The 24,375-nt window shown below is 41.8% G+C and overlaps 5 protein-coding genes across 8 annotated transcripts; 2 read left to right on the top strand and 3 right to left on the bottom strand.

Annotated features, from left to right (window-relative positions):
• The first annotated feature begins 259 nt into the window (after window positions 1–259).
• Window positions 260–12,265, top strand: gfm1 (G elongation factor, mitochondrial 1). Its single transcript, XM_052079194.1, has 18 exons — window positions 260–451; window positions 545–697; window positions 786–918; window positions 1,057–1,261; window positions 1,328–1,444; window positions 1,782–1,932; window positions 3,301–3,455; window positions 3,531–3,615; window positions 3,710–3,847; window positions 4,160–4,261; window positions 4,737–4,793; window positions 4,864–5,001; window positions 5,466–5,548; window positions 9,601–9,763; window positions 9,840–9,984; window positions 10,056–10,216; window positions 10,310–10,363; window positions 11,427–12,265. The coding sequence occupies exons 1-18, from the start codon at window positions 377–379 to the stop codon at window positions 11,553–11,555; spliced, it is 2,244 nt and encodes a 747-aa protein (XP_051935154.1). The 5' UTR covers window positions 260–376; the 3' UTR covers window positions 11,556–12,265.
• lxn (latexin) lies at window positions 5,601–12,564 on the bottom strand. 2 transcript variants are annotated; one of them, XM_052079312.1, is made up of 6 exons: window positions 12,356–12,540; window positions 8,294–8,602; window positions 7,547–7,727; window positions 6,591–6,727; window positions 6,446–6,508; window positions 5,601–5,815 (listed from the first exon to the last, which is right to left on the bottom strand). In XM_052079312.1, exons 2-6 carry the CDS (start codon window positions 8,303–8,305, stop codon window positions 5,702–5,704), a joined length of 507 nt encoding a protein of 168 aa, XP_051935272.1. In that variant the 5' UTR covers window positions 8,306–8,602; window positions 12,356–12,540; the 3' UTR covers window positions 5,601–5,701. The 2 variants fall into 2 exon arrangements, with proteins under 2 accessions (XP_051935272.1, XP_051935273.1); XM_052079313.1 differs by lacking the exons at window positions 5,601–5,815; window positions 6,446–6,508; window positions 6,591–6,727; window positions 7,547–7,727 and having other exon boundaries at window positions 8,385–8,602; window positions 12,356–12,564.
• Window positions 12,565–13,756: 1,192 nt separating this feature from the next.
• Window positions 13,757–18,201, bottom strand: neu4 (sialidase 4). Of its 2 annotated transcripts, XM_052079230.1 has the most exons (4): window positions 17,477–18,201; window positions 17,121–17,335; window positions 16,720–16,975; window positions 13,757–16,239 (listed from the first exon to the last, which is right to left on the bottom strand). In XM_052079230.1, the coding sequence occupies exons 1-4, from the start codon at window positions 17,502–17,504 to the stop codon at window positions 15,311–15,313; spliced, it is 1,428 nt and encodes a 475-aa protein (XP_051935190.1). In that variant the 5' UTR covers window positions 17,505–18,201; the 3' UTR covers window positions 13,757–15,310. The 2 variants fall into 2 exon arrangements, with proteins under 2 accessions (XP_051935190.1, XP_051935189.1); XM_052079229.1 differs by having other exon boundaries at window positions 17,121–17,507.
• A 66-nt stretch (window positions 18,202–18,267) lies between these two features.
• On the top strand, window positions 18,268–21,949 carry wdr53 (WD repeat domain 53). 2 transcript variants are annotated; one of them, XM_052079266.1, is made up of 3 exons: window positions 18,268–18,465; window positions 18,794–19,283; window positions 19,980–21,949. In XM_052079266.1, exons 2-3 carry the CDS (start codon window positions 18,795–18,797, stop codon window positions 20,595–20,597), a joined length of 1,107 nt encoding a protein of 368 aa, XP_051935226.1. In that variant the 5' UTR covers window positions 18,268–18,465; window position 18,794; the 3' UTR covers window positions 20,598–21,949. The 2 variants fall into 2 exon arrangements, with proteins under 2 accessions (XP_051935226.1, XP_051935225.1); XM_052079265.1 differs by having other exon boundaries at window positions 18,736–19,283.
• Window positions 21,950–22,112: 163 nt separating this feature from the next.
• On the bottom strand, window positions 22,113–24,269 carry srprb (SRP receptor subunit beta). Its single transcript, XM_052079300.1, has 7 exons — window positions 24,019–24,269; window positions 23,644–23,738; window positions 23,466–23,543; window positions 23,053–23,135; window positions 22,587–22,723; window positions 22,468–22,522; window positions 22,113–22,383 (listed from the first exon to the last, which is right to left on the bottom strand). Exons 1-7 carry the CDS (start codon window positions 24,149–24,151, stop codon window positions 22,173–22,175), a joined length of 792 nt encoding a protein of 263 aa, XP_051935260.1. The 5' UTR covers window positions 24,152–24,269; the 3' UTR covers window positions 22,113–22,172.
• Between the last annotated feature and the right edge of the window lie 106 nt (window positions 24,270–24,375).

The raw sequence follows: 24,375 nt of genomic DNA, 5'->3' as shown, positions 1-24,375 counted from the left end.
GTTCATAAAAATATTCAATTTGTGTTACAAACACGTTAAAAAACTTACAGTAAATGTAAAATGTTGCACATGCAGGAGTTTAATACAATACATTTTAACGTTCATTGTTTAACTTATAAAATTATTTAATTCAATTCTAGCACAAGCTTAGCTATTAAGAGACGTTTGCCCCAAGCAATATTATCAGTTCGATTAAAATTGATGCAAAATTACAGTCGGCGAAACTTCTTGTGCCTTTTGTATTTTTGACACATCGCACTCACCGTAGATCCGGAAGTCGTGTTTCACAACCATCAGTGCTCCCCGTGTGACATTCACCGGTTTGCTTGGGGAGTTGAGGAAAGGCACAGAACCGACCACCTAAACTCTTGCCAAGATGACACTTCTTCATACGGCCCTGTGTTTGACAAAACGGCACGCACTCACTCCAAGAGGTGTCACTCTCAAGAAGGTAACAAATGCGAATGGCGGGACTTAGCGTCAGCCGCTAAGTGGTGGGATTCCATCACGCAAGGGTTGAATGTCCCCGGTGTCATTGCTCCAGGTACTCGTCGACAGCTGCCGATCGTGCTCGTCCGGTGTTGTCCCCAACGAGAGGATCCGCAACATCGGCATCTCCGCGCATATCGACTCGGGGAAGACCACCCTGACCGAACGCGTGCTCTACTACACGGGTAGAATAGCGGAGATCCACGAGGTGTGCAACGCATCCGTTGAAGTGATTGCAATTTGAGTGCTGAAGAAGTTACGGTTTACGTATTCACCGTGTGTCTGTGGTACCTCAGGTAAAGGGGAAAGATGGCGTTGGGGCCACCATGGACTCCATGGAGCTGGAGAGACAAAGGGGCATCACAATCCAGTCAGCTGCTACCTACACTATGTGGAAGGACCACAATATCAACATAATCGATACACCAGGTACATAAGCTTTTCAGATGGAGGGTAGAAGAAAGGAAAAAAGATGGGTGGGCTTGAAGAAATTTGGCTCAAGGCACCGGCAAAAAACAATGCAAGTGTCTCGAAATGTCCCCGACAAGTGAATCGTTTGTTGTTCAGGTCACGTGGACTTCACCATTGAAGTGGAACGAGCCCTGCGTGTGCTTGATGGTGCCGTGTTGGTCCTGTGCGCCGTGGGCGGAGTGCAATGTCAGACAATGACGGTGAACCGGCAGATGAAGCGCTACAGCGTGCCCTTCCTCACCTTCATCAACAAGCTGGACCGCCTGGGCGCCAACCCCGGCAGAGCCCTGCAGCAGCTGAGGTGACTTATGTCACCACACGTGCAATCCAACTTGGATTTTGATTAACATTTTGCAATTTTCCGTAGGACCAAACTGAATCACAACGCCGCCTTTGTGAACATCCCTATGGGCCTGGAGGGCAACATGAAAGGCATCATTGACCTTGTAGAGGAGAGAAGCATGTATTTTGAAGGACCTTTTGGGTAAAAAAAAAAAAAGCTTTTTTGCTTCACAGAAAAATGCACAATGAAACTTTTGCCATCAAATGATCTCGAAAAGATGACCGTATTTATTTTTACTGTAAACATGATCAACATTATCAACAGCATTCATGTGAGAAATGTTTAGCAGCTCTCTTAAACTAAGACTTTACCAGCTTTACATGGTAATTGCATAGCGAAAGTAATTGCACACACCAAGAGCTGTAAATATCTCGGTAAACAATGAAGTTTGAGAAAAAAAAGGAATATTAACAAGATAAAATGATACCACCCTTTTTTTCAGTGCTGTAACACTATGTCAAAATCTCCATATTTGCAGGCAAGTCATCCGCTACGATGACATACCGGCGGATTACCGCGCGGAGGCTGCGGACCGCAGACAGGAGCTGGTGGAATGTGTCGCCAATGCTGATGAAGTCTTGGGAGAGATGTTCCTGGAGGAAAAGATTCCGACCAACGAGGATTTGAAGGTTGGTTATGTCTGTCGTGCGTGTTGTGTGGGCAAGAAGGTGAGCTTGAGTCCAGCAAAAACGAGTTATTGCTAAATGCTAAGCCTGCTAAAAGCAGTGCAAGTATCCACATCGTGGAACTAACAAGGGTTATCTTTTTATCTTATCAGTATTTAGTCATGTCTAGACCGTAGGGGTGGTACAGCACTTCAAGATGCTGCACATAAGTATGCACGACAATTACACTATTTGTTAAGCATGCATTTATCTTACACATTTAAGGGATTTTTGTTTACATTATTTTAAACTATAATTTTTAATTAGCAATGATTATTATTATAATGGGGCGGCCCGGTAGTCCAGTGGTTAGCACGTCGGCTTCACAGTGCAGAGGTACCGGGTTCGATTCCAGCTCCGGCCTCCCTGTGTGGAGTTTGCATGTTCTCCCCGGGCCTGCGTGGGTTTTCTCCGGGTGCTCCGGTTTCCTCCCACATTCCAAAAACATGCGTGGCAGGCTGATTGAACACTCTAAATTGTCCCTAGGTGTGAGTGTGAGTGCGAATGGTTGTTCGTTTCTGTGTGCCCTGCGATTGGCTGGCAACCGATTCAGGGTGTCCCCCGCCTACTGCCCGAAGACAGCTGGGATAGGCTCCAGCACCCCCACGACCCTAGTGAGGATCAAGCGGCTCGGAAGATGAATGAATGAATGAATATTATTATAATGGAGGTAAATGAAAATATATCTATATAACATGAAGAATGTATTTGATTTGATAATTAATACAGTACAGATACATTTATATTGAGTACACACACACATACACAAACCAATAAATTCTTTAAAAAAACACTGATAAATATTCAATATACGTTTCAATGTACCAGTGCAGTACATTTCCATAACAAAAGGACATAGGAAAACAAAATATTGGGAGCGGGGATTTACAAATATGCGAATCCGCAGGTATGCAGGGGTCAGCTGTATCTGGATTCTATTGCATTAAAGTAAATGTGTAAATATGACAATGTAATTCACACTCTCACTTGACACTGCATCTTCAGCCGCCAACATGGACTTATTATTGACATGTATCATTTTTACTGATTATCATACGATCGCTGTATTGTGATCTTATTCTTACAGCTGGGTAAATATTATAACATTGCCATTGCAATTCCTAGTCAACACTGTTCCCCCATCTAATGTTAACATAACTTACCAAATTTTTTTTTTTGTTCTACTTCTTCCTTTCATAACTTTGCTGCTGTGAATCTGGAATTTCTCCATTGCGAGACTAATAAAGGTTTTCTTAATCTTAATCAAATATCACTCTCTTTAGAAAATGTGAATATGATTTTTTTTTTTCTTCTGATCTTACTATTTGCCAGGCCGCCCTGCGCAGGGCCACAGTGCAGCGTCTCTTCACGCCAGTTTTAGTAGGCTCCGCTTTGAAGAACAAAGGTGTTCAGCCCCTGCTGGATGCCATACTCGATTTCCTGCCCAACCCCACCGAGGTCAAAAACTATGCCATCCTCAACGATGAGTAAGCGTGGACTCACCTGTATGACCGGCAGCCATCGCTGCATATTTTCTGATGATTCCATTTTTGACAACATAGAGATTCAAATGAGAGCTCAAAGATCCAAATGGACCCGACAAGGGATTCCGCAAAGCCCTTTGTCAGTCTGGCCTTCAAACTGGAGGTGAGCCCTTGATTTCCATGTCCATACGCTCACCGCATACTGTCTCCTGACACTGTTTGTTTGTCTGTCTGCCTGTCTGTCTCTCCGTGATCAGGCAGGTCGTTTTGGTCAGCTGACATACATGCGGGTGTATCAGGGTTGCTTGAGGAAGGCCGAGTATATCTACAACACGCGCACCAGTAAGAGGGTGCGCGTGCAGAGGCTGGTGCGCTTGCATGCTGACCAGATGGAGGTAAGAGCCGTTCATTATTGGGCGACGTTTCCATGTTGCCAATGTCACCTCAACTTTACTAAAGATTCAGTTTTACCAAAACGTACAAGAAGCGCTAGCTTCATGGTAGCAGTCAAGTCAAAATGTCATAGAAAGGCTAACATAAACAAGCATTGATATTGCAGTCGTTATAAATCTTCAAACATTGGATATTCGAACACAACTGGTGCAAGCTACAGAAATTGTCCCATATGATTGAGTAATGATCATTCCCGCTTTGCTTGAGCAATAAATCTAATCGTTTCTCTCTGCGTACTGTAAAAATTCCACCAGGATGTAGATGAGGTGTATGCGGGTGACATCTGCGCTCTGTTTGGCATCGACTGCGCAAGCGGAGACACGTTCACGTCCAAAATCAGCGAACACCTCTCCATGGTGAGTACCCCATACATATTGTCAATACAGTGAACTCCGCTTATCGCCTGGGAGAGATGTTCCAGCCCCGGTACATTAGGTGAAAGTAAAAAAAACAGATTAAATATACATAATTCTGAGAGTAGTTTAACCCCTCCCACACAGTTGTTAAAACACAGTTATTAATAAAGGTTTTAAAAAAAATATCCATATATACTGTGCATATTTTAGTGTCTGTTCACATGCGGATACATTAGGTGGCATTCGAGACTACTTTGAGATCCTTCATGAGGATTATGCATTTTACTGTTCTCCCGCGACCGTGGTTGTCTTTTGCCACATGCAACGGCATTACAGTCAGCAAGCATGCTGTTAAAATAAATAACGGTCACTTAAAAAAAACTGCATGATAACAAGATATGAGCAATGAACCGTGATATAACAGCGAAACACACTATTGTTAAATGTTGAAGATTTGTTACGTTCTCGCCGACAGGAATCGATTCACATCCCAGATCCTGTCATTTCCATGTCCATGAAACCAACCAACAAGGTAGATTGAATACATTCAAGTGACCACGCTATAAGGAATGATCCCTTAACACAGTTGTCTTTTGGAGCAGAACGACCTGGATAAATTCTCGAAAGGCATTAACCGCTTCACCCGGGAAGATCCAACCTTCCGGGTTCACTTCGACACTGAAAACAAAGAGACCATCATCTCGGGCATGGGCGAACTGCATCTCGAGATCTACTCCCAGGTACAGTTCACTAAAGATTGCAAGTAATTGACACCCCTCTAAAAGGTGTATCATTGCCTACATAATTGCATTTAGACTTGCCTTAAGACTGGTAGCTCGTGGACTGGTCCCAAGTCGATCGCAGTGTAACGGGGGGGGAAAAAAAACCCAAAACATTGGTCTGTTTGTCTGCATGTTGTTAATATATTTTTTTGTGTTCAGGCACTCTGCACCCGAGGCATCCTATCAGTTTCACGTTCACCAAAAAATATGAAAACAATTTAAAAGCTGGTCACTTTTAACCGACTGTGGTGCATGACCTGCACCACCAGAAGTTATTAGCTGTCAGCAGTCTGCAATTGTAGATTGTGATGAATGGCATGCGTGTGTGAGAGGGTCATCACTTCATGTGGATTTTAATTTCTGTTTTTCCCGTGTGGAAGGAGGGAAGAGTTTTAAATGTGTCTTGGTTGTTGTCCTTCCAGAGGATGGAGAGAGAGTATAACTGCCCCTGTGTGATGGGAAAACCCAAAGTGGCCTTCAGAGAGACCATCACTGCTGCTGTGCCGTAAGTGCTGAACCCCAACACACACACACAGACCGGCAAATAGGAGGCAACAAAGTTTTTTTTATTTTTTTTTATTTTATATACCGTATTTGTTAACGTTGCTTAGTACTCCCAGCCTCACTCCAATACTCAGGTGGAGGATTAATGTGCCTTTTACAAGAGTGTAGTTTTTAGGTTAGTTACAGAGTATTCTCGCTTCTCCATCTTCAGTACTTTAACTCCCTCTGAAGGAGACCAGGTGACCAGCATCTTCCACGCAATTATCTCCTGTAACAGCAGTAAATAAAACCACTTTAAGTACCTATTTAAATACAAATATACCGCACATTCAGATGTAGCTTGCCTTTCCATAGACAATAGGGCTGAAGTGCAGTGATACCACAGTCTGCATTAGTGTAGAACTGCACTGTGTCACACTGTGCTGTTTCGAATTTTTGGGCACATAAAATGGACATACTCCATTTACTACCACAACCAAAATAATAAACAGCAATACCTCTCTGACAGTGTCAATAAAAAAAAAAAGCATTGTGATCTTTGTCAAGGCACAATATGGTTCGTGAGTGAAAGGGGGGGGCAAGTCGTCGTCTGACTGACTTTGCTTTGTAAAGGTCACCATTAATATTGAAATGCCCATTGCTAGTATATTTAATTCGTTTCCAGTGAGTGTTGGACTCCACCAAGGCTGCCTTTGCCATAACCTTTATGGACAGAATTTCTAACCGCAGCAGAGGCATTGAGGGGGTCCGGTTTGGTGCCCTCAGTATTGCATCTCTGCTTTTTGCAGATGATGTGGTGATGTTGGCTTCTCCAAGCCGGGATCTCCAACTCTCACTGGAGCACTTGTAAACATCCTTGGCCACCATTTGCAGAAATAGTATTATAAGGCGAGAGTACCTGTGACACCATTTCATGCAGCAATACGTCATATTCAAACTTCAGCGGGTCGTCATCACTTGCCTGCAGGACACAATAGTATATAGTTGTTTAGTCAAACTAGTGCATTTTTAGGTGCATTCCCTCAGCCAAGTGAATAGCGTACCAGCTGCGTGATGTTGGCTACTTGAGCCATGTTGTACAAAGTGTCTTCAGTGGATTCGGTGAGCATGACAAAGCTGGACGCTACTGCTCCAAGGTGCCAGAAAGGAATGTGCTCAGGTTCAATGTGACCGTAACTGTCTGAGGATGATGAGGATAAAAAAACAGTACATCTTCTGGTTCATACACTCTGTTACATTTGGCAACTCGCTACACATTTACAGTATTAGTATTAGTTTAGCATTATTGTTTTTACTTGTACATGACAGCATGTTTGTGAGGAGGAGTGATTCTCAAAATGTGGTGCTTACATTGAATTAGTAATGTTAAATATACGTTTTAGGAATAAAACTTTTTTTTTTTTTTGCTGCTCTGTTTTAATGTTGGTCATAAGGTACTTGCACAGCATATTTTTTCACGATAGAAACAGTTTTATTTCTGAAAGCTATATTGAAAGATGAAATCAAGATAACTTTCGAGAAATGTAGTACCGGTACCTTAGCCAGTGTTCAGTGACGCATAATATGTAACTTGTGCTATTATTTACTGTATCTTAACATGAGTAATTTACTTCAAACCGCTGCTAAGTCTCGCTTTACCAGGACCAAGCCCTACTATGCGATAAGCGAAAATTTGACAACGCTCCCAAAATAGGTCAATAATTGCTCATATAAGCCACATGATGGCAGCAAAGCACTTAAAACAGAGACGATCATAAAGCATCAACACCATGATTCCATCATGAGCACAGTTATGTACGCATGTTCAATAAACACAAGTATTCTAGTAGTTAAATTAACAAACCAACTTCACCTGAGGCTCAATAGCTAAAATACATAAAACAAACACATACGGGCACAAACTGACAGGACTTCACGCAAACTATTATGTATTTAGTTTTTCACCCGTTTTTATTTTATTTTATATATTTTTTAAGATTGCAAATAAGGGGTCACATACCGGGTAGGTTTTGTGCAAATAGCAGGCTGTGGTTGCTTTTGTATTGCTGGTATAATAAGGTCTCTTCTTGAAGGCTCACATTGTTCTTCAAGAGTTCATCGTGTGATGAAACATGGACCTGCAGTGGAGGGTGGTCCTCCTTGCGAGGGAATATAACCTCCGCCTCGCACTTTGCTGTGGTCTGTGGTAGAATGGAGAAGAGTGTTGATAAAAGACGGAAAGACAGGATAAAAGACGTAATAGAGTGAAATAGGGGGAAGATCTATCAAACTTGCTTGCAACTGAGCCAAATATTATATTATGTTACAATCCAAGGAAAATAATTATTTTCTTGAAAATCGTCCCAATATAACAAGAGAAAATATTGTGTTTTTTTTTACAAGGAAGCCAAATATTAATTTCAAAAATATTAAAACAACAGATGTTAAAATATTATTAGTTTTACGAAATGAGTTATAAGGGAAAGTTAAAACATTGCCAGAAAAGTCAAAAAAAATTCTCAAAATATATATTTGTTTCCATTTGTTTTTAACCCTCAATTGCTAAGCATCTTTGAGTATCTGTCGCTTTTCATTTCATATTAATGAAGTAATACTATTACGAGCATATGTAAGACTCGCCACACATTGAACGATGAGGCCGAAAGTGACTGAATTAGGCACTTGAGAAGAAATTACAGCCAGCGACACAGACCCACACGCTAGGCAACTGAATCTCACACAAACACTGTTAAAAACCATGTCTTACTTTCTTAACCATCTCCTGCACAGAGAGCTCCAGCTGATATTTTCTCCCAGAGCCAGGCACATCCTAGAAGAAAAAACACTCATCAGTTTAGGCCACACACACAAGCTTATGATTTTTAGACTAACTTGCCTCTGCATAGGCCCGAAAGACCTTCTGCAGTCCAAAGACTTTGAATGGTGAGCCGTGTAGGGTATTCAGGTAATGCTGGACCACCTTGGCTGCCCTCTGAGCAGGGTAGTGATTCGGGTTGAGCTCTCCGGTCTCCATCACCTCCTCTATTGCCTCCGCGACTACAACCACTGCAGTTGGCTATACCAAGAAAGCAGGGAAGATTGAGTCCAAAGGGTGTACAGAGGCTACTTGGACTTTGTGTATTGCAGGTGTAAACAGGGCGGGGATAGTTTGTCTTTTGATAAAGAGGATCGGATGGAAAAAACCCAAAACAAAACCAGAGAGGGTATGACCTCTAGTACAAACAAATTAGCCTTTCATAACCTTGTAAAATTCTGACTAAAGTGAAGAAAAGTTAGTTTAATGCGCTTCTTGCCTGAGTCGTCTGTTGTTCAGTCAGCGGTCCTCATGGAAGTAGAAGAGTTGCGTCTTACTTCCTGTTTACCAGCGAACCGCCTTCATTTAAAGAGACAGTGCTCTTGTATCTTTTGTTGGTGCCGTTTGTGTGATCATTCGTTGTAAAGCAGATAGCACAAACCTCCATGCCACCTGGCTCATAAGGCAGTGGAAATGTTGAAATGAAATTTTGAAAATTTGATTGCACCATCTGCATTAAATATATACATTTGGAAAATACTGAAAGATGGACGCGTTGATAAAAATGACAATTACAGCAGACAACCACATTCACAAGAATAAAATATAGTACAAGTTCCAACCACATTTGCAAATTTGTGAGTGACTGTGTGTGACTGTGTGTGTGTGTGGTGTTTGTCGGGGGGGGGGCTATCACCATTATTTGTTATGTGTATTTTTTTCTTTTACCTAATCCCCATTTTATTGGGGTTAACAGCTCGAGAGTAATAAACTCTTTCAAATCATGATTCATTTACCTTTCTTTTAGCGTAAACCTCACCTATGAAACCAAAACATGAATGTATAATAAACCTTTTTTTATTGTTGTAACACAGATTACTTTATCCCTTGTTTTTGTGAAAAGATAAATGGAAAGGGGAAATAGTCAAATATTAAATATTGGAGGTGGGTTGGGGGCAGTGAGATTATTTTTCAACTTTGGTCAATCCTTTTTAAAGTCATTGCAAATTCCATAAATTGTCACTTGCTCCACTCTGTAGGTTTGACTTCACTCACAAGAAGCAGAGTGGAGGTTCTGGTCAGTATGGAAAAGTTATCGGTGTCCTTGAACCTCTGGAGCCGGAACATTACACCAAGCTGGAGTTTCAAGACCGGACTGTGGGAACTAACGTTCCAAAGCAGCTTGTGCCAGCCGTAGAAAAGGTTTGCGCTAGCTTCTTTAGCTTCACTAGTCTTGTTGTCATTCTCCCTCGTTTAAATTCCCCGCATCATGCTGCAGGGCTTCAGGGAGGCTTGCGAGAAGGGACCCCTAAGTGGCCACAAGATCTCCGGAGTGCGATTTCTCCTGGAGGATGGAGCGCATCACATGGTGGACTCCAATGAAATCTCTTTTATCCGCGCAGGGGAGGGCGCACTAAAACAAGGTGAAGGTGATTTTTTTTCATCCCTATCGAAGGTAGCATCCCATTCATTCTATCGATGTCGTTCTCCACAGCTATGGAGAAGGCCAACAGCACCATCTTGGAACCTATCATGTCGGTGGAAATCGTGGCGCCTCAGGAATTTCAAGGTGTGGTGATCGCAGGGGTGAACCGCCGCCACGGCGTCATTACCGGCCAGGATGGAGCTGAAGGATACTTCACACTTTACGCTGATGTGAGTTGAAGCTCTTCACAAATCACGGGAACACTCCCAGAAGTCAGCGCCGTCATGTTATTGGATTTAACTGATTGTGTTTGCTTCTGACAGATTCCACTAAACGACATGTTTGGCTATGCCACAGAACTACGCTCTTGCACTGAAGTAAGAAAACTTGTCTTGCGTAAACCCTGTCTGCCCACTTGCACAACGGCAACCATGAAGAAAAAAAATTGAATCACATTGTATGGATTCAGTGGTGCAGACACATGGTTGCAGTCCTGTGAAAATGAGATGTCGATTTTTATCATTTTTAAATTTAAAATTTACATTAATGGGAAGGTCCGTGATTCAGCCATGTTTGTTACAGAGGCATCAACGATATGTTCTTTGTCCTCTGCAAAGAACGACTACCGGTAATATTACTGCACCTTACTGAGGTGTTTGGACAGGCTTTATGTCTGTATTATGCTGCCCCTGGGTGGCCGAGGTGCACACACCAGAAGGAGCAGCACAATGTCCATTAAATTGTAGCAAAAAATGTGGCAAGAACTGCTTCACTCTTGACATTTTAATGAATGCTGTTATTACTATATATTTTTATAAGTGACAATGTTAAGAGTGCTCTTTGCCTTATTGCAAAATTTTTGCTTTTGAGAGAGAAGGCTGGAACAGATTAACATCATTTCCATTCATTTCAATGGGGAAAGATGATTTGACTAAGCTTTTTGAGTTACAAGCGCGGCACAAACAAATTCAACTCTTATCTCAAGGCACTATTTATACTTAAAAAATAACTAACCATCCAATCCAATGTATTTATAAAGCACATTTAGAAACGCCAGCGTTGACCAAAGTGCTGTACATCAATAAATGGATTAAATAAAGCACAAATAACATCAAACAAATAAATGCAGGACAAACAATAAAACACTATTTACGGAAAAGTAAAAAAAAAAAACAAGATAGAACAAAATAAGATTAAAATTAATAAATAAAATCACACACGACCAACGTTCATACAGAGTCAGGATTTAAACGTAAGGAGGGTGTTTCTTCAGATCTTTGCGTTCACCCCCCACCCACCCCCAAAAAAATCATGTCATTACAAAGTTTTATTTTATGGGAGTTTCCATGAATGCCAAAATTGGTGTGGCCATGACCTAAAAGAGATAATGCTGATTTGTCTTAACATAATGTCTCTGTTTTGTCTGTGCGTCGTAATCAGGGCAAGGGTGAGTACACCATGGACTACAGCAGATATCAGCCGTGTCTACCAAACACACAGGAAGAACTCATCCACAAGTATTTGGAGACAACGGGCCAGTTGCCTACAAAGAAGAAATGGAAGAGCTGATTCCTCATCACGGTCCAGCTTTATAATTCAATCACGTGGACTCCAAACTTTTACACTGTAGATTTTGTAAGTGGACCCATCTCCCACCTAGTCTGGGGAAACTTAATTTATTATTAGAACCTTGATATGTACATCATGAGCAGCCTTCAATTCTTCCTTGGGCAAACAAGCATATGAATATTCATTGGAAAAAGCAAAGAATTAGAAAAATATTCAAATCAATTTCCTTTTAGGGATTAAATTAGTATATAAAATATAGTAAGTTACATTGTGTAGTTGTGCTCATACGTTTACATTCCCTGTGAGAATTTTTAAGATATGTACCATTCTTTAACTAAAACATGAGTGATTTAAATTTTAAGGGCATTTTTTTTCACAATCATTATAAAAAACAACACACACAGCAATGAAGAAAATATTGAGATGGTTCCCGTTCAAATGAGAATCAGTTCTCAACAGAGGTTAAAAAAATGAAGAAATAAAATGAAATATTTTCCCCCAAATTGACAATATTTCACAAATTCTTTCAGGGTGGATAAACTTACGAAAACAACTGCATGCTATTAAGTATTGAAATGAGTGCCCTACGAAGGATTTAGAAGAAAAAATGCTGAATATTTATACTGTTTTGGCCAATGTTTTTGTATTATGTACAGAATGGATTTAATAACGTGATGACTGCAACAAATACATAGTCTGTAAAAACTGAATGCATCCATTTTTTCAAAATATACTTTTAAATACCACATTCACCCTTATGATCATTAATTTGTTGTGAAGCATGATAGAGTCCCTCTCACCTTCTCAGAATTCTCTGATGCAGCATTAGGCAGGACGGTCACAATGGGGCTCCCAGTTATGAGTCCGCTGAGTCCAACCATGGTCAAGAGCACCCCCAAAATCATGGTGTCCTCAGGTGCACCGCAGATGCTGGAGAAGAAGTACAAGTGCAGACAAACGGGAATGAGTGACCTCCTGTCAAGAGTGCTGCTTTATAACGAAGGAGGTGGGAAGGGGAAATGGCGGGGGAGAGGATGTCTAGATTCCTGCCTTGCGGAAACTGCTTATTGTTGTACTTTCTCCAAATCCAACAACACGGCTCTGGTTTATCAGGTTTTGTCCTTAACATGTCAGCCAGTGGATTCGCCAGATTAGTTAAACAGCAGTCATAAACAATATTGTCTTCACATTTGATGAAACTGTGGTTCTTGTTCTTTTTCTCCCCCTTTTTCTTTAATTTCTTTATGAGCTGTCATTCAGGAATTTTTTTGTTTGTTTTTTTATTTATTTTTGCTATAGATCGCAAGTGTAAACTTGAGATCTTAACTCAACACCACATCCACAGCCATTTGGTAGCTAGTGAAACATTCTTCAAAAAAGAGGCTTCAGACTGTTTAATGCCATTTACTGTTAATTAACATGCCCTGTCAAACTAAACATGAAGCAATGAGAATGGCACATTACACACAAGCAAACAACTTGGTCTTCATAAACCCCCTGCTGATTTAAGGCTAACACAATGGAAAACACCACTAACAAGCTAACTCTTAGCATTAGCAGTCAGGTAACAAGCTAACTCTTAGCATTAGCAGTCAGGTGTTACACCTCTTTTGGCAACAGGCATTTCAGCACAAACTGGAGCAAGACAGGTAGCCAGGCATTTATTATTTGTCCTCTGTGAAAAAAGTGAACAATATTACAGCAAATCTCCTTTTTTACGACACATCACAACTAGTCAGGACTGGATTTGATCAATATCTGTAACTGAAGTTGTGACTCAATTTCAGTGACAGTTACCTTCGTCACTTCGCCTTAGAAGTTGATTTAAGATATCTGAAATGGGAAATGTATGTGATGTAAATTAAAGATATCTTCAACTGGAACTGTGACGAGTCAAAATCTAATTTGTAGATACACATGTACATATTGTACACAGATATCGGCCGACACTTAGAGATATCTACAATGTTGTCGCAGGCAACCAACTGAAAATCACGTAGTAGATATCTGCCAATAACCTCAAGATATTTGTAATGACACATGGATGACAGTGACGTAATTTGTCCCAGGCGAAGTGATAATGGTGCAAAGGAATAATGTAATTAGATACAGTATATCAAATCCTTTTCACAAGACAAAAATCGAATAACAGATTTCTGCAACACATATGCAGTCTTGCAGGCTTACCGTATGACAGTACTGTTTAAAATGAATCACATTTCCATAACCAACATCAGTGCACGGTGGCGAGTACACAAAATTCAAGTTGAATTGACAACAGTGCAGGCAAATGCAGTACACTTCAAGACCACACGCAACCCTTGTATAAACAGGCAGGATACACACGTCACACACAGGAACACACTAGGACCAAATTTGCTAAATACACTGACATTGCAAATGAAGACATCTAAGGCCAAAGAAGTCGGTCAGCAGGGAAGTGGCCTCGGATGGAATGTCTGTTGATAGACTTGAGTGTGCACAATTCTAGGAAGTATTGAAGCGCGTGTGTTCTTTGTTTTTTATTCTTAAAAGTTTCCAGCAATTCTCTTTGTAATTGATGTTGCCCCTGTCTTTTTTAAAGAGGTGGGCAAAATTGAACCAAAACATCTATTCCTGGAATGGAGAATGAATGATTCAATTTGTCACCATCATAACAATTTAACTGAATGGACTGGCGGTGTTTAAATAACATTTGAACGTGCCTATTGAAGTATAAAGCAAAGTTAACCACTGTATAATGAAACCAAAATCAATTGAAACTACTCACCAGTTGAAGACACCTGGCAGGCACGTAACCCACGAATAGCGAAAATCCATAACCGCCGGTGACCCCCAAACAAGGGTCCATAATTGCCTATTGATGCAACAATATAGCAGCTAAGCTCTAATATGGAGACTGCTCTTCCATTTGTATTGATTTATTTCCTGTGGTCTGGAACAAAACAAAGAATACAGTACTGTAATCAGCAAGTATCATCAACATACAACTAGCATGTGCACAATTATGAAACCATGTCACATAAACGACTGTATTCAGTAGTTATTTAAGTCAATACAAACAAACAGTATAAATTCATTGAAGTAACGTTTTGGCATTTACACAAAATAAATTGTATTAGAGAATACAGGCTAATTGTAACGGCAACGGAAACTACACCAGCTTTTAGTACTGTAGCTGCATCAGGAAAGAAGTAAAACATATTCTTGGTTCACTGCCGCAAGATATAAGTAACGAAACAAAACAAAATAACTACAACTGAAATTTTAAAAGCTTTTTCGTTGATGTCATAAAATGAAAATGAAAATGCTTTTTTAGAAAACGAAAACTACCTGAAATTACATCTATAGAACCAAGTAAAACTATCGGTAACTGCAGCAAAAATGCTTTTGTCATTGTCATAAATAGGCTTTCGTGGGTCATTTTAAATGTATTTATTTTGGCATTGATGTACTGACGTACAGGAAGTAGAACATCAGTCAGTCATTTGAAAAAAAAACCCCAATAAATCCTAACACACACACACTCTAAAAACTTTAAAACTAATTGAATTCAAATACAATTCAAAACAAATGAAAAACTAACTATAATTAAAAATCCGAAACGCCTTCAATAAATTAAAAGAAAAAATAACACCAATTATCCATCAGATGGCGCCATAATACCTTTAGACCTTTTTTAACCAATAGCAGAGGACAGGTTAAATAAAAGAACATTGTACGACTTATGATTGGACAAAGTATATAAACTCAATTTAAGACAGAGCACAAAAGTCACCAAGCTTCCTTCTCCTCTTCTTCACGTGTAGAACCTCACACCCGCCTGTGTTGGCCTCATGCCTTTGCTGTTTGTTATAATCACGATGTACAAGGGGATTGCCTGGCGGGAGGTTATCGATGAGCTCATAGAGCGTGAAGATGCAGAAACAGATCTCGTCGTAGGCAGTCCTAGCGCCGCACTCCAGCAGGCAGGCGAAGGCCACGGCAGGAGGGGAGCCGTACGACGGGGGCAGCTCCACGTACACCAAGTCAGAGTAGGCGCACGGACCCTCGTAGATCACCCAGGGCCCGCGCCAGCTGTCGGGGTCGCGGGGGTAAAGACTCAGGAAGACACCTAGGTCCTTCCGTGCGCTGGTCCATGTTGGGTGGGAGTATACCACCCATGTAGGGGAGAGGAAATCTGGCGAGGTCGTTTTTTGTGATGGGACGAGAGAGGTCAAATCATGTTTGGAGGACTGGGTGAGTTGGCGTGAGGCTGAGCGTAGATCAAGATGTAAATGTAGCGGAGCTGGGAATCCCACCACGCTCCCGTGACAACCATTCCGAGGCTCCACCAACCGCTGCACCAGCTGACCCTCCTGAAAGGTGGCCCCGTCATCCAGACTTAAGGCCTGCACCCTGAAACCCAGCCTGCTGCGCGCATTGCAGTACAAGAAATTGGTCCCGTCCTCCTCATCCACTGACACTACCTGGCACTCTACGGTCTCGGGGCCCGGGACAGTCTCCCCGAAACACCAGGTTCGCCCATGGGTGTCACTGTGGAAGCAAAAGGAGCGCGGGGACGTCTGGCACAGCTTTCCGAAACACTGTTTGCACTCGATGTGGTAGGCGTAGGCGGGGACGAGGAGGCGACCGGACTTGAGCTGGATGCCGTGGCCTGGGCCTAACGCAAAGGTGGCCCATTCTAGAAAATGGAGCCAAAGAAGGAGCTTGTAAAAAAAAAAAAAAAAAAAAAGATGGAAAACGGGGCAGTGTGGCATCAGAACATTGCTATGAAATTCAAGGTTTTCATAAGTGGATTCGAAAATGCATGGCTTTTGATGATAGTTATTTTGTTTTAACTTTTGTTTTTTGAAAATTTAGATAGATAGAATCATCTTTTGGCACTCACAAACAATAATATCCATCAATTAACAGAGCCATTTATCCTCAGCAGGGCAATTGTTTAAAATATACAGTATACACACCACAAGAAAATTATGGCATGTAGACGACAGCAGCTGTAACATTTTTCCTATGAGGGCCATACAACTGACCACCCACATTAGGTGAATTCCCTTCAAAATCTAGACTTTGCAAAAAAAAAAAGGTCCTAATGATGTGTCCAATGAGGATCTACTTTGATTACTGTCAGTTTTTTTAAATGAAAAAGGAGGTGCCGGACCTTTGAGGGTGTCTCCTATGACCTGCTGTGTGAGGTCAGTGGCCGGACTCCACGTGACACCTTTGTCCGTGCTGGAGACGTAGCAGAGGCGCGTTAAGTTCTTCCCCGTGGCCAGCTGGAAGGACTCGGTGGTGTGACCCAGAATGGCGATGAAGAATAGGAAGAGGGTACCTGTGAAGTCGTCGTACACCGGGCACGGGTTCATGGAGCGGTGGCCCGGCAAGTAGGCCGTTCCGAGTGCATTCATGTCTTCCCACTGGAAATGAAGAGGAGGATTCCATATACGTAATAACCTCTTGTTGTGTTTATGTTATGGGACAATGTGACCTGCTGCATGTTTAATCATTCAAAAAAATATTTTTGGACATTGGGACCTAAGGATCCCAAAGAATGTCTCCCACCTCAACATAGTTCCTGTAGAAAGTCCCTCTCCTCATGACCAGCAGGTGAGCCTGGGAGTCGGACGGACTGAGCCTCTCTTCGCAGAAGGCCAGGAAGGAGCTGCATCGGGGCAGGTAAAGCAACGCCGGTACTCTGTAGGTCACCCCATTCGATTCCTTGCGGAAAAGGACTGACCTCGCTGGGAAATAAGGCGCTGTCATCGTGCTTGAGACAACTGTAATTATAAAGACTTGTTGCTTCATGACAGACATTTTGATACAGTTCTTGGATTGACGTCATTGTTAAATTATTGATTGTGATCATCCTGCTACTTCCATTATTTATCCAATTCTGTGCAAAAAAGAAGGCTACCTACATTGAGCTGCTGCTTCGTGCCAAGGCATCCGTGGCTGTGCGATGTTCAAATGGGCTTTTAGTTTAGTATGTTTTTGGATAACAGGGGCCCCTACCCTCCCTGCGGCCTATTCAACTCAGCAGCTTAGTATGCTTTTCACTGACCTAGAAATGGACCGCACTCATCAAGTCTACAGCATTGGATGAATCAGCGGAGAGCGGCCATTGTGGAGATGAAAGGTCGTGGATGTTTTTGGGGCATGCTGAATAAAGATTGGACGAGCATGACCCCCCTGCTAGGGTTGTGTTTTTACGTTGTCCACAATCATTAGGTGTAGCAAACACTATACTACCTAATTTGCACAATCCAATGACAACAAATGTAGTTGTGAAAGCCCGTCTTCTACTCCTGTACGCTTTGTCAATATTGTAGTAACCGACTGCATCTTATTTACCCACACTGCGATACATATGACAATAAAGCTGACTTAATTAATACTTTTGTATGAAAAACATGAAGAGGATCGGTGTTGCGAGTTTTATATAAAAAAAATAACATACAAAGAGTATTCTAACTCGGTGTCCTACACTAGTGTCATATTAATTAATATTAACACTTTTTTCGGAGCTTTTTTTTTATACTACGGCTTCTGTCACGTTATTTGGGATATCGAGTATAGATCTTACAGCATTAATATTTGTTACGTCCCAACATTAAAAAATGTGTACTCGGGTGTATTGTTCGAGCATTTGAGGACATCACGTAAAAGCCGGACATTTTTTAAAATTGAATGCTAGAAACAGCGACTGCGTGTTACGTCATCAATCTGCGACCGCGACAGTTTCATCGGTTATTTGATAGTCGAAACTGCTTCGTTTTGTCTTCGTATTTCTTATCAATCGAAAGGGTATCACCACTCAAAACAAATGCAATGAAATGGAGAACTGAAGGTTTTTAGCAGAATATTTTGGATTCCGTCTGTGAGCATCTTTTAAGCAGTTATTTTATACGTAAGTACAAACTGGCTGAATATTGCGTGTGCGTGTTTTGATTGATTTTGCAAACAACAGTCATTGTTGACGGACAAATAATACGAACATAAGGCATCTGTAGCTCTTTACATTGAAAGGGTAATGTTAGATGAAGTGGACATAATATCAAAGTGTCTTTTCTTTGTGGTAAATTGACAACTCTTAATAGGCCTACATAGACAATATCAATTACTTGTGAGTTTGTTTTGTTTATTACTATTCGTTTCACATCTCGCTATGTTCTTACAGATGGCAAACTTTACTTAAGTTTGTTCAAAGCTATCAAACCACACACACACTTTATTAGCATGGCTAAGGTGTGGCGTGAGGGCCACTCCACGGCCATTTTGTGTGTGTCTGCGTCCCTGGGCCCTGAGGGACTGATCGCCTCAGGTTCAGAAGGAGGGGAGGTCGCCGTTTGGAGTCAAGAAGGATGTATCCTTGGTCGCTTCAACCTCCCAGGTGAGAAGGACTGCACCAGCGTGGCATTTTCTCCCACGGCACCGGACCTCCTTTACGTTTCCCATGGCGACACGGTGAGCTTGCTCGACCCAAGGAACCTCAATGGCACAGTAGAGGAGTTTGTCGGAGCTGGGGAGGAGGAGATCAATGCATTAGCGCTGAACGAGAGCCGTTCGACTCTGGCGCTGGCCGATGACTCGGGGGTGGTGCGGATACTGGAGCTTCCTGGGGGTAAGGTGTGCAGGACGCTTCGCAGACACACCAACATCTGCTCCTCCGTGGCTTTTAGGCCGCACAGACCCAACAACGTGGTGTCTGCTGGACTGGACATGCAGGTTAGAACATTACACACAATATCAGACAAAACAGTTCCAAGATTTTTCCCTTGATACACCAACACATTGATTTAAAATAATACTGTAGTGGATTGCAATGTTTGCCAACTTCTATTGAGCCCGGGCGCATATTTTACAAGAGAAATATCACGGCACCAAAATCCCCAAGTATATACAGTGTTTTGAAATAATGATGATCTTGTCTCATTTTACACATTAAAGACCGATGAATATTAGCTCTTTAAAATTGACATTTTTTAAAAAGTGAATTTAAACAAATACTAAAGTCCAAAGTATTGTAAAACTGTCAAATGTCCTGCCTGAAAATTATATATCTATTTGTTGACGTTGAGGGACCCAAAAATAAGTCATTTTATTCATTAATTATTTTAATTAATTGCCCCATTTGTCCGTTATCGTAATTTATGCAAATTTTATTTTCCAAATATCCGACCCTGCATCGGCATCAACAAATCCATATTGGTCTGGCCCTAGTCTTTCGTGTGTGTGTAATAAAAAATGCATATTGAAGTATGATGATTTGATAGCGGTTTGTGCAAATACACATTTGCCATGAGGATTTCGAAAGGTGGTCAATTTCACGGCACAAATTATCTCGTTTTATTTTAACTCCATTAATGCTTAATCTAATTGGGCAAATGCGGTCATAAGAGGTGTTGAACTTTTAATGTTCAGGTGATGCTGTGGGGTCTGCAGAAGACACGGCCCATTTGGTCCCTCAACCTCCAGGACCTAGCGGAGGAGGAAGACAACCACCAGCAGCGTCCCGGTCAGCTTTTTAACCCTCCGCTGGCCCACTGTGTCTCCGTGGCCAGCTGCGGAAACATCGTGGCTTGCGCCGCCGAGGACGGCCGAGTGCACCTGATGCGTGTGGGTGGCGGCTCCAAACTGGAGCAGCAAGGGGCGCTCAAGGCGCACTGCCAAGGCGCCTCTCAAGCTCATTTCATCCCGTTCCTCTCTCACCCATACTGGCTCGCCACAGGCGGCAATGATGGCCATGTGGCTCTGTGGGACGTCAGTAAACACCCCGTGGTGACTCCTGAGGGCAAGGCCAAAGTCAAGGGTGCAACCGCGCCGCAAAGGAAAAGCAAAAGCAAGGCGAAGAGGAAAGGACAGGTGCGAGAGAAAGACGAAGCTGAGGTGGAGGTGATGGATAAGCCTGCACCCAAAGTGAACATCGATCATGGGGACAAAGTGAACTGGTTGTGTCCTGCTTTGCTCAAAGGAACAGCCAGTCTGCTTGTGGCTGATCAGAGCTCGAGTTTGACTGTCTATCCGCTGCCTGAAGCCTAGATTATGCCACTTTACTCACTCATCCATTTCAATAGCAGTGTGTCACAATCTTTATTTACCCAAGACACCCAGTTTTATCGTCGATTTGAAAAATCTCAAAGAACACCAAACTGAAATGTCACAAAACACATTGGACAAATTAATAAAGCACTGCGAGTTAAGGCCTGTCTCACACTTATTGACGCAGCCAAAAGTGAGACTACACTGGACAATTGTGGAGATATTTTTTTATTTTTTGCCAAACGCTTCGTCTGAACACTGCACATCTTCCAACATGCTGCAAAAAAAAAAAAAAATGGATGAGCTGGAACCTATTTGAGGCAAGAGTCGGGAGTACACCCTGGACACTTTGCCAGCCAATCAAAGTTCACCGTTTTCTACATTCTTAATGGTTTTGATTTTACTGCTACATACTTTTTGTCCATCCCTTTTGTCGCCATCACTGTTTTGTAGAAAGGACTGAACAGGAATTACACTCTTGTGACTTGTTATGACAAAGCGTGCAATTTGTGATCACCAGACATGGCCTTTTTATATTTCTCACATAACTGGGATGCTTTGGGCTAAATATTCTATTTAATAATCCTGTGACTATTCAAATCTATGCAAACTGCTTTATTAGTACCTAAGGGCAATTCTAGTAAGTGAGTTTGTGCTAATGATTAGTCTAATTCCAATTTCATTGGCACCTCCAAAAATGGATGGACTTTGAAGAGTCTTCAATCCACCTCACATGCATGCTTTTGGAATGCGACAGGAAGCCAGAGCATGTAGAGAAACCCCATAGGCATGTTCAACCACTCATCTAACGCGTGCAACCAGAAATGTAGGACATCGCTTTTCCAAGCGACTAATTGTACTATTTGACAATTGATCTCTTGTGTGCAACGGTTACAAATGTGATTCAAAACATCACATGTCATTGTAGATTTAAATTTAGTGACAATTTGAGCATAGTACAAATCATTTTCAGTAAGGGAAAATGTTTTCAAATAGCTTTTTTTTCTGTCAACCCGCCCTAATGAATCTGTGTATAATCTGTTTGGCTTTACTCGGTGACAAACTTGGAAATAAAATGAAGCCTAAGCGGACAACCAAAAAGACCATGCTGCCATTTTGTACAAGAATTTTTTTTTGTCAGTTTTTGCAGGAATAAATTATGACCTGTCATTACAAATGCATTCTTCACAACAATCCCATGCATTCAAACTGCTCTAGAGCTAAACATTTGTCCTTGTATCAGAATAAAGAGGCACACAGCTTCTCTTCCATGATGACATGACAGCTCCTTTGCCCGTGATTTCTTAAAGCTGTCCAAAATGTGTTTTTGCAATAAATGTGTCAATACCTGAGCTTATTGTAATTTTGAATTTTGATGTTCACTGTTAGATTTGCACTTCAAAACAAGCAAACAGTATTCATTTCATAAATCTCCATCCATCCTTGCTAATTGGACTTTCACAGTATTGATTTGACTGAATGTGTGAGGGAGTGGTCATCTTCTGAAGTGCTGTGAAATTCTTGACTTAAGCATGGATGTTGCCTGCCAGTGAAGTCCTCACTTTTTTTTTCTTTTCACAGTTTCGCCAGACTGCTCTCCAAGGCCTGGATGTCAGCCTCGGCCTCTTCACCTTTGGCTCCACGGGCGCTGCACTCCAGGAATTCTACTTTAATGGGCAGCTGGCTGAATTCAAAGTCCTTGCCTTTCTTTCCCAAGTACACGCTTCCACCCCCCGAACCGTCCTGGGAGCTCAGTGCTGCCGAGCGGGTCACCCGCAGTGTGTTCCTATGACATGACAAGGGGCCATAATAAGGGAAATGTCTTGTATGCAAATAATTGTGTCTCAACTAAATAATATTGGTTACTCACAGTTCCTTTTCCAGTTGCTGCTGAATCAGTTTGGCTGACTTTGCCATGGTGATATCTGTAAAGGAACATTGTTATTTATGGAGGTAAGTTGGCAGGGGGAGATGAAGGTTGTTCAGTACCTTGTTTGTTGCACGCAACCAAGAATGTGGGGGTGTTTTTGCAGAGCACGGCATCGGTCAGAAGCACATACAGGAACTCGGCAACATCTCTCACTTCCTTCTGGAAGATGGCGCTGTCCACTACGAACACAATGGCTCTGGAGAGAGTTGTTTGTTAACATATATGGTTAAATTTGCCATTGGCTCGTCATTTGCAGTCTGGGGTGAACATCTGCTCTTGAGGAAGTCTCGAGTAATATAAGTTCACTAGATTTGTTGCTCATTGATGAGACAGAAACGCCCACCTCCAAAGAGTGATTTAAACCAAAATATTTAAGGTGAATTTTAGCCGTCTTGTATTTTTTGATCTGTTGTATATTTTGACAGAAATATGTCAGTGACATTAGTGACACACCGAACAACTCTTTCAAAATTGCGAATTAATGCACAGTAGCTCGGCTTTAAATACAATCTGTAATATTATCACCTGGCTGCTGATTTGAACTTTTCCAAATATTGTGAACGCAAACTCTCATGACCTGGCAGGTCTATCAGAGTCCAGATGGTGTTCTGAACAGGGGGAAAAAAACAGAGGAAAAAAAACAAGTTATTGTGGAAAGAAGTGAAGGCAATATGATCCATATATATGCATGCAATATGATACAAGTCCAAAAACATTGTATTTGGCAAAATGTGAGGAAAACCATAATTTCTGCACAAACAAGTACCCGGGAGAAGTCTTACTTGTCATATAAATCACCAATATATAAATGACATCAATCCTTTATGTCACTGTTGTGTAAAATATCAGGTTGTGATAGCTCACTGTAGTTTTCGGTAGCTCAATTACTGTAATTAAATAAATTAAATATTTAATATAAATTAATTGATAAAACCTACCCTTTCATTTATCACTTTATAGGGAGCACTGCTGTCTGTAATGGATGTCTGAGTCCGTTTAAACTTCCCAGAGAGCAGCTGAAAACAAACCATTAAAAAAAAAAATCAAGCATTAATATTTGAAAAGGCTCGGTCTCGTGCCACCTCCAGCATTGAGCGGGTGATGATATCCACTCACTCGGCTGAAGAGAAGCGTCTTGCCCGCGTCGCATAGCCCGACTAGCAGCACCGCACTTCGGACTGTTTTACTGGTCAAAAAGTATTTGAGAAAAACTGCAAGGGCGAACAAGAAGGGATTCGTCGTTAAAATGTTTCTCAAGCTGAGGACAACACTCGAACTTCAACAGAAGCAAAGAAGTGGAAGAGGCGATAGCGCAGCCCTTAGCTTCCTCAGTTCAAAGTTTACCAAAGAGGACACTCATTTTGCATTAACAAACATTAACAATTTAACGTAGTGTCAAATATAACAGTTAGACTAAAACGCGCCAGCTTCATTACGCCTTTAGCCTGCTAGGCTAAGGTTAGCATGCTAACACCCACGATGCTAACGCACCACAGGTGATGAGCACAACCGCTAAAGCGACGAGGACCCCGATGAGGAAAATCTGATCCTGGTCTTCCAGTTGCTGACGCATGGATTCGATGTACGGCTCCAGTGAGATCCCCGAATCTGTATTTTCGTCCATGTTGTCGACCTCCACCGATCTGTTTGCCTGTTGAAGCTAGATGAACGTGAGGACTCAACAAAGTGGGACACGTCTGCTTCTTGGGGAAAGGCTTGTACTGACGCCATTCTACCTCTTGATGACGCTGCTTCCCAACACTCACACCCTTTGAAGATGATACAGTATTGACATTGTGATGTACATATATGTTGATATTCTTACGCCTCATATTTAACACCACGAAT

Source organism: Hippocampus zosterae, chromosome 10 (assembly GCF_025434085.1).
Source record: "Hippocampus zosterae strain Florida chromosome 10, ASM2543408v3, whole genome shotgun sequence".
In the NCBI taxonomy this organism is placed as follows: Eukaryota; Metazoa; Chordata; class Actinopteri; order Syngnathiformes; family Syngnathidae; genus Hippocampus; species Hippocampus zosterae.
This window is presented reverse-complemented; position numbering and strand designations above follow the sequence as displayed.

Coding starts and splice junctions, on each gene's coding strand:
- srprb (XM_052079300.1), bottom strand. CDS start 24,151: ATGGACGAAAATACAGATTCGGGGATCTCACTGGAGCCGTACATCGAA. Junction 23,739..24,018: donor GGTTGTGCTCATCACCTGTG/GTGCGTTAGCAT, acceptor TCGCCCTTGCAG/TTTTTCTCAAATACTTTTTG. Junction 22,724..23,052: donor AAGTTCAAATCAGCAGCCAG/GTGATAATATTA, acceptor AACTCTCTCCAG/AGCCATTGTGTTCGTAGTGG.
- lxn (XM_052079312.1), bottom strand. Junction 6,728..7,546: donor ATTTGCACAAAACCTACCCG/GTATGTGACCCC, acceptor CATCATCCTCAG/ACAGTTACGGTCACATTGAA. Junction 5,816..6,445: donor TGCATGAAATGGTGTCACAG/GTACTCTCGCCT, acceptor CTGCTGTTACAG/GAGATAATTGCGTGGAAGAT.
- neu4 (XM_052079229.1), bottom strand. CDS start 17,372: ATGTCTGTCATGAAGCAACAAGTCTTTATAATTACAGTTGTCTCAAGC. Junction 16,976..17,120: donor TCTACAGGAACTATGTTGAG/GTGGGAGACATT, acceptor CTTCATTTCCAG/TGGGAAGACATGAATGCACT. Junction 16,240..16,719: donor CATAGGAGACACCCTCAAAG/GTCCGGCACCTC, acceptor TCCATTTTCTAG/AATGGGCCACCTTTGCGTTA.
- wdr53 (XM_052079266.1), top strand. CDS start 18,795: ATGGCTAAGGTGTGGCGTGAGGGCCACTCCACGGCCATTTTGTGTGTG. Junction 19,284..19,979: donor CTGCTGGACTGGACATGCAG/GTTAGAACATTA, acceptor TTTAATGTTCAG/GTGATGCTGTGGGGTCTGCA.
- gfm1 (XM_052079194.1), top strand. CDS start 377: ATGACACTTCTTCATACGGCCCTGTGTTTGACAAAACGGCACGCACTC. Junction 5,002..5,465: donor ATCTCGAGATCTACTCCCAG/GTACAGTTCACT, acceptor TTGTCCTTCCAG/AGGATGGAGAGAGAGTATAA. Junction 10,364..11,426: donor AACTACGCTCTTGCACTGAA/GTAAGAAAACTT, acceptor CGTCGTAATCAG/GGCAAGGGTGAGTACACCAT.